Source organism: Peromyscus eremicus, chromosome 14 (genome assembly GCF_949786415.1).
Source record: "Peromyscus eremicus chromosome 14, PerEre_H2_v1, whole genome shotgun sequence".
NCBI lineage: Eukaryota > Metazoa > Chordata > Mammalia > Rodentia > Cricetidae > Peromyscus > Peromyscus eremicus.
This window is the reverse complement of record NC_081430.1, coordinates 60,054,921-60,063,203: the sequence shown is the minus strand read 5'-3', so window position 1 is coordinate 60,063,203 and position 8,283 is coordinate 60,054,921. Positions and strand designations below refer to the sequence as shown.

The 8,283-nt window shown below is 47.0% G+C and overlaps 1 protein-coding gene across 2 annotated transcripts in view; it reads left to right on the top strand.

Moving 5' to 3' along the window:
- The first annotated feature begins 492 nt into the window (after positions 1-492).
- The window catches only part of Ppp1r13b (protein phosphatase 1 regulatory subunit 13B), an 85,924-nt gene continuing 78,133 nt past the window's right edge, over positions 493-8,283 (top strand). Inside the window, exon 1 of one of the 2 annotated variants that reach the window (XM_059279888.1) lies at positions 493-609. Coding sequence is in view for 1 of the 2 variants with exons in the window: in XM_059279887.1 (XP_059135870.1) it covers positions 1,341-1,349 (9 nt within the window). In the remaining variant the exon portion in view is untranslated. Of the gene's footprint in view, positions 610-1,237; positions 1,350-8,283 lie in introns of those variants that run through there. The other variant, XM_059279887.1, reaches the window with a different exon arrangement.

The window sequence follows — 8,283 nt, the reverse complement described above, 5'->3', positions numbered from 1 at the left end:
CTGCCCGTGAAGGGGGCTGGTGTAACCCTGGCCTCCTCCCTCTCTCTGCCCCCACTTAGCAGCAGCCTTCCGCCACCCAGAGAACCAGACAGGCTACACACTGTCCCTGACCAGCATCTGCCGCCCTCTCCAGGGGCTGGGTACTTCCCAAGGTGATCTACCCCTTCTGTGTCTGGGGTCACCCACCAGTCTTCATGTTTCTGGAAGCTCATGGAAGTTTAAGTCCGGTGCAGCTTATCAGTCGCTGTGTCTCATCTGTCAGAGTTCAGGCGAATGGCACAATGTGGAGCGCTCAGCACGGGTGCCTGCCCGCCCGGCAGCCTCTGCTGAGGGTCTGCTCTGGAGCCTGTCACTCAGGCTCCCAGGCTGGAGGCCCAAGTGACATGGGAGACAGCGTTCTAAGGGCAGACGTGGACCCTGAAGATACAGACTGGACCCTGCCCGGGGACGTTCCAGCGGGATCTCCAAGGACACCGACACAGGTGGGCACGGGCCCTAGGGGCGAGGAATGGCTCATGTGAAGGGCGGAGGCCGAGGACCTGTGTGTTGTGTCCGGGAAGACCGGAGTGGCTCAGGCTGCGGTGGGCGCGGGGCCCATGGCATGGAGCGGTATGTGGTCTGCTGGTGTAGAGGGGCCCCCTGCGCCCGCCTCAGAGGCTCCGCGTGCAGCCTTACGGGGCGCTCGTCACCCCGGGGGGCGTGCGACAGTCAGAGGTCGGCGGCCGGCTCGCCGCTGGCCTCCCGAGCTCAGGTTCGAGTCCCCGCCGGTTGCGACTCTGCGAGACCCCGCCCGCCTTTCCCTCTCTGCCCTTCCTTTTCCATTCGTCCGAGGTGACCCTGAGCCGAAGTCCCGCCGTCTCAGGGTTCCAGGGTCCCTCAGCGCCCCAACGCCCACTCAGTCTACTGGCAGGAGAGGGGGCGGGGCCGGCGTCCGCAGCGCGCGCCCCTCCCCCGCCGCCTGGAGCGCGGACGCGCACGAGCGCGCTCTCACCTGGCCGCGGAGGAGACGCCCCGCCCCCTCACCTCGCCCCCCCCTCCATGAGACCAATCAGAGGTGGCGTAGGCGGAGGGGGGGCGACGCGCGGGGCGGGGCCTACGCAGCCTGCAGGGTGAGCCGAGCGGGTGGCGGAAGGCGGCCGGCTTCGGCAGAGGCGGCGGCGGCTGAGGGACGGCGACGCGGCACGCGGGGCGGCGCGACAGGACGGGCGAGGGCTGCGCGGCTCTCCGCAGCCGCCGCCTCGCCGCAGCCGGGCCGCAGGGCGCCGCCGCGGGTGCGCGGCCTGTGAGGCGGCCGGAGCGGCGTCCTGTCAGGCGGCGAGGGCGCAGCGGACGGCGCCGCGATGATGCCGGTGGGTGCGGGCGGCGGCGCCGCGTTCCCCGGCCCCCGCGCGAGGCGGGCTGGTCAGGGAGGAAGCGGCGGGCGGGCGCGCAGGGCGGGCAGGCCGAGGGGCAGGTGGGGGCGGCGGCTGTCAGCGAGCGGGCGAGCGTGGGCGGGGTCGCGGGACCCGGTGCGCGGCCTCCGCAGAGCTGCGGGCTGCGCGGGGCTGCGGCCGCCGTGTTTGGCCCCCCCCCCCGGCGAGCCACCCGTGCCTCGATTTCCTCTTGGCGACTTGGGAGCCCGTGGCGACGGCACCCGGGTGCGGTGTTCCCACGCTCGGGATCCACGTTTCCCTTGCACTGGTTGGAACGCACGCCGTGCATGAATATAGAGAGCCATCTTAGGAGTCCCCTTGCCCAGGCTTCCCCATGGGTACATTTGCTCCACCTGGCGTGATGTCCCTATGACCTGAAGGCTGAGCCGGTTGTGTGTCGCCGGAGCCTTTGTCCTGCTCTCAAGGATGCTTTTGGCCAGGAAGACGCTCTGCTTTGGGGTTGCCACCCTCCCTGCCTTTTCCTTTACCTGCGATCCAAGCGGCGCTGGATGCTGAATTCTCGTTTTTTTGTTTTTTGTTTTTTGTTTTTTTTTTTTAATAGGCTTTTTGTGAAGTATGTACGTCGCGATTAATGAAAACGTGAGATGGGTTGTACCCAGTAGGACGTACTGTTTTTTGAGTGTCTATTGAGTAAAATTCTCAGACATAAAGTAACACACACTCTTTTTTGTTGCTCGGTTGTTTTGGAAGTGCTGGGGATCAAACCTGAGCTTTACGTGGCTAGGCCTGTGCTCTACCACTGAGTTTATATGCCCCCAGATCCACAAAAAAAATTTAAGTCTATGTGAAAGATCACGTTTCAGAGGGAAAGTATAGTCTCTGCATGTTTACTTGAATACTGTCGTTCTGCTGTGCTGCACCCGAGCTCATTAACTTACATACCCCCCTTTCAAATAATTTCCTGTTTCTGATAATCTGTTCTCCCCTTTTTGAACTAATTCCAACTCCTGGTGTTTGTGGGGTTTTAAGATTTGACCTGCTTGATCCTTAAAACCTTTGGTGTTAGGCTTGTTTAATTCTAAACAGTTGTCTTGTAATGGAAAGAACATTAAATGAGCATCAGAAGATCTGGGGTCAAATAATTGTTCTGATACTTTTTTAGCAATGTGACCTTGAAAGAGTCGAGGTCTGAGCCTGAAATTACCTCTAAAATACGGATTTAAAACAAAACCTGTCAGTATTTGAATCGTGATCCCGAAGATCAACCAGGATGTTTTTCAAAAGTTTTAAACACAGTGACATGCCATATTTTTAATATGGCTTTCAGTTTTCAATTTGTAATTTCAGTCTCTTCAAGATATACTTGAGCATTTATTTCCTCCTTTTTCTTACTGGCTGAATGTTGAAAAGGTATTGTGGTATTTTGGAATTTTGAAAGCAGTTTCAGCTAAGACTTGGTAGTTATGGTGATAATGTTTTTACACTATAATATTGAAGATTATGAAATATTTGGCAAGTTTTATCATTGTGTGGTGTTTAATTATAAATGCCCTGTTAGGAAACCTGGATTACCTTTTCCATATGTTAGCTCAGACATTTTTACTTCTATTCAGGTGATTGGAGTTTCCAGTCTATGGTAACATACTCTGTTTTTAAGAAGTTTGTTTAGCCTGGGGATTGAGATATTTATTTCAAAAACTCAAATAGTGTTTTTTAAGCAGATATTTATGAATTTAACACTCCTTTTGTTTTAAGATACTTTGAGAAACAGATGGTATTTTTCTTAACCTCTCTTTTGTGTCTTTTACTTTTGTATTTCCTTCTTTATATCTAAAAATACTACTTGTAGGATTGAGTCCTTCCTTTAACACAGGTGAAGATGCTTGTAACGTCAATAGAACTTTTAAGAACATACCTTCCTTTCTTGATACTATCTTACACTATGTATCCAAAGTGGAAATGTGATTTTTCTGGCTTTAGTATATATTTGGTGTCTATCATCATGGTGAATCATCAAAGAAAAATTGGTTCTTATTTTGTGCTTATACAAAGCAGCAGAACTGTTAGACAGAATGTAATACACATTAGGATCAAATGCAATTTAAAATATCCTGGTTAAGGCCGGGCATGGTGGCACACGCTTTTAATCCCAGCGCTTAGGAGGCAGAGGCAGAGGCAGAGGCAGAGGCAGGTGGATCCCTGTGAGTTCAAGGCCAGCCTGGTCTACAAATCTACAAATCGAGTTCCAGGATAGCTAGGGCTGTTACACAGAGAAACCGTGTCTCAACTACCCCCCCATAAATAAATAAATAAATAAATAAATAAATAGATAGATAGATAGATAGATATCCTAGTTGTAGTAAAAATTAACAAAACAAAGTATTTCTTGTCATATCTTTTTGTTAACTGATTTTTTTTCTGAATTGTAATTTTTAAATTACATTTATTTGTTGTATGTGTATATGCGCGGTATCACCATTAAGTATACACATCAGAAGACAACTTATAAAAGAAGGTTCTCTCCTTCCACCAAGTGAGTCTCAGGGATCAAACTCAGATTGTCATCCACTGAGCCATGTCACTGGTCACCTGAACTATAATTTTAAAAATCTATCCCTAAAAATTGTCACCAATGTGATGATGGTGGGCTTTTTGTTGTTGTCTTTCAGAGAGAGTTTCTCTGTGTAACCCTGGCTGTTCTCTGTAGATCAGGCTGTCTTCTAACTCAGATCTGTCTGCCTTTGCCTTCGCCTTCCGAGTCTTTTTCTTTTTTTTTTTTCTTTTTTTTTTTTTTGGTTTTTCCGAGACAGGGTTTCTCTGTGTAGCTTTGCACCTTTCCTGGATCTCGCTCAGTAGACCAGGCTGGCCTCGAACTCACAGAGATCCGCCTGGCTCTGCCTCCCCAGTGCTGGGATTAAAGGCGTGCGCCACCACTGCCCAGCTGACTTTTTCTTTTTTAACTAAACTTTGTGTGAATCCCTTGAAAGTACACATTTACAGCACACTTGGGGTGGACCAGCACATTTCAGGTGTTTACTGTTCCATGTAGATAGATACCAGGTTGGGCAGTGCAGATTTGAAACCTGGTAAATGTGCAGTGCTGGTCTGTGGTGACTTTTAGCTGATCAGATGCTTTAACACTGCACCGGATCTGAGCTGCTGAAAATTAATGAAGAATATCTGGCCAAGTTCTCATCTGACATGTCTTTGTAAGAATCATCTGTCTGCTTATTACATAAACCCAAGACTTTAACCCCAGCACTTGGGAGGTAGAAGCAGAGGCAAGATGATCTCTGTGAGTTTGAGGCCAGCCTGGGCTATTTAGTGAGGTCCAAGACAGCCAGAGTTACATAGAGAGACCCTGTTTCAGAAAATAAAACAAAAATTGTTACTTTCTACTTTTTGTGTGTATGTAGTGGTTTTTGGTGTGATATATGGTCCTATCATGTAGCTTTGGCTGGCCTAGAACTCACTATGTAGACCAGGCTGGCCTCAAACTCATAGAAATTCACTTGCCCCTGCCTCCCAAGTGTTGGAACTAAAGATGTACACCACTACACCTGGCAACTTCCTACTTTTAAAGTTAAATTTTGAAATTTTCCCTTATAAAAATTGTATTATGTTCCAGTATCACTAGTCATTTTTCTGTCAATAAAATACTCTTTAAAAATATTTTGTCTAATATACCCAAAAGACTCTATATCCTACTACAAAGATATTTACTCATCCATGTTCATTGCTGCTCTATTCATAATAGCCAGAAATTGGAAACAGCCTAGATGTCCATCAACTGATTAATGGATAATGAAAATTTACACAATAGACTAATATTTAGCTGTTAAGAAAATTGATATTCTGAAATTTTCAGGTAAATGGATGGAGCTAGAAAAAAGATCATACCAATAGAAGTAACCCTGACCCTAAAAGACAAATACTGTATTTTTTCTCTTGTATCCGGATGTTAGCTTTAATCTTTCAATAAGTGTGCTACAATCCACAGAAGTTAGGTACCTACGGAGGGAGGAGAGGATCTCCCAAACACGGGGAAATAGAATTATGGAGAGACATGGGGAAACGAGAAGGATTAAGTAGGGAGAGGGAAGGCAGAAAAGAGTAAAGAACGGACTATGGAGAGTGACCACTAACACCAAAGGCCATTTGAGAAACCATATGGAAACGTACTACTACTCTAGAAGCTTCCTAAAATACAGACATACATGAAAGTAATCTAAATGGACAGTGCTCCAACTAGACATCTTATGCCACCAAGTAAAACCTCCTGTGCCAGGAGCAGGTTACATCTTGTTTAGTTGTTGGCCAAAGGGACCCCATGGAAAGCCCCAAACAGCACAGGCTGTTGCCAAGGCTATTGGTTACTCTCCACAATTTGATGGGAAAGCCCTATTGCTGAAAACAACACATCTTAGAACATGGAGAAGTTGAGCTGGTGCCTAACTAGAAGCTTTACTCCTACTGACAAGCATTCCTGGTACTGGAAGGTACTCTACATGCTACTGGAAGAGAAAGGTGATCATCAGTATCACCTAGCTACAATCCCTGAGACCTACAACAGTGACCTGCCTGCAAGATATACGTTAGGAGATTAACCACCTACTAGGCCCACTCCATGAAATGAAACCCTTACCTGACACTCGTAAAGTGGCTAAGAGCCTGAGACTAGATAGGTCGCAGGCCTAGGGGAAAATCTACTATTATTCTGTTAAAGGAACAGCAATATAATAGCTTCTAATAACATACTGCTGTATTCATAGATCAGTGCCTCACTCAATCCACATCAGAGAAGCTTCTGTTTGCAGTTGGTGGGAAATTAACACTCAACTGGACAGTGTGCAGAGCGAGACAGAGGCACTAGTGCACTCATTCCTAAATGGGATGTTCTCATCAAACCCTTCCACGCAGGGCTCAGGCATTTATGTAGAAGAGGAGGCAGAAAGAGGTGATGGATAGCACCAAGGAATGGGTGTTTTCCTGACACATCAGGGCTGATGCACATACGAAATCACAGACTGGCAGCAGACACTAAGACCTACGTAAGTACAAACCAGACGGTCCCAGCACTGAGAGGACCAAGTGGACACACGGGGTTCTACCTCTAACTAAGAAGCCACTTGTAGTTGATACTTTCTGACAAAGGGAAAATCAGTTTTTTACCAGTGGAGTCTCACTGGGTTATATCAACCACACTTCAAGGCAGGCCCCACACTCAGTAGTTAGCCAATACAAAACTTGATGGTGTTTTTGTGGACTTTTTTTGTTGTTGTTGTTTTACTGGTCTTTTGCTTGCTTGATTTGGTTTTCATTTTTTGTTTTGTTTTGTTTTGTTTTGTTTTGTTTTTCGAGACAGGGTTTCTCTGTGTAGCTTTGCGCCTTTCCTGGAACTCACTTGGTAGCCCAGGCTGGCCTCGAACTCACAGAGATCCGCCTGGCTCTGCCTCCAAAGTGTTGGGATTAAAGGCATGCGCCACCACCGCCCGGCTGGTTTTCATTTTTTTGAGCTAGGGGTGTGTGTATGTGTGTGTGTGTGTGTGTGTGTGTGTGTGTGTGTGTGTGTATGTGTGTGTTTTGTTGTTGAAAGAGAAAAGAACAAAGTTGGGTAGATAGGAAGGTGGGAAGGATTGATATGAGAGGAATTGGAGGAGGGGAAAACATGATCAAAATATATTGTATAAAAAATTCTTTTCAATAAAAAAGAAAACAATTTTGTATCCTGTCCCCCAAAAAAGTTTGCTTAAGAGACTGGAGATAGCCGGGTGGTGGTGGCGGTGGTGGCGCTGGCTCACTCCTTTAATCCCAGCACTCGGGAGGCAGAGCCAGGCGGATCTCTGTGAGTTCGAGGCCAGCCTGGTCTACAGAGTGAGATCCAGGACAGGCACCAAAACTACACAGAGAAACCCTGCCTCAAACCAGAGAGAGAGAGAGAGAGAGACAGACAGACAGACAGACTGACTGACTGACTGACTCTGGAGAGATGGCTTATCTGTTAAAAGCACTGGCTGTTTCTCTAGAGGACCGTGTTTGATCTCCAGAACCCAAGTAGAAGCTCCCAACTGTAACTCTAGTTTCAGGAGCTCTAACACCTTTTTCAGATCTCTGTGGTTACCAGGCGTGCATGTGGTACACAGACATACATTCAGGCAAATACTCATACACATAAATTAGGAACAACAGAACTTTTTTAATGTTTGCCTAAGGGAAAGGGGATATTTAAAGAATACCCTAATATGCAGTTGGGCTTGATAACATAAAGGCCATACCTACACAACTTGAATAGAAATAAGAATTTTTAGTTAAAAATGGAAGCCTTGTTTAGAGCATGGAGTAGATGAAAATGGACTTCGTTGTGTTTGTTGAAAGAGTGACATTTGGGAGCTGGTAAAGCTTTTTAAAGGGATGGAATATACCAAGGGAATGCAACTAAAGCTGCTTTTCCCCTTCCAAAAGGAAGCTAACAGGAAATGTTGCAGCTTTGAAGTGTGTTCTGTGTGAGGAGGATGCTTTGGTGGTGATGTTAGCCCTGGGGCTCCTTACCTCTGCTGAACTGTCGCTTCTCACTAGCTGGTTCCATTGAATTTGCTCTGGGAACCCTTTCAGCATGCTCACTGTGAGGTATGGGGTTATGCTCGTTTGTGGTTATATTTAGCTCTCATTAAACAAACGTTTCAAGTTTTCAGTGAATGTTTTTTTTCTTCCCAACTATGTAGAACTATTTTAAGATACAGAGAAGGGCTTTCTCCTTGTACACTATCCACTGCCACATAGGTGATAGAACACTGAATGGGAAATATGGGAGACTTGGGTTCTAACTCCCCACTTGGTAATTATGTGACTTTTTGACTTAATAGTTTGTGACCTCAGCTTCTCATCTGTCAAATGACTTGGACTTGGTAAT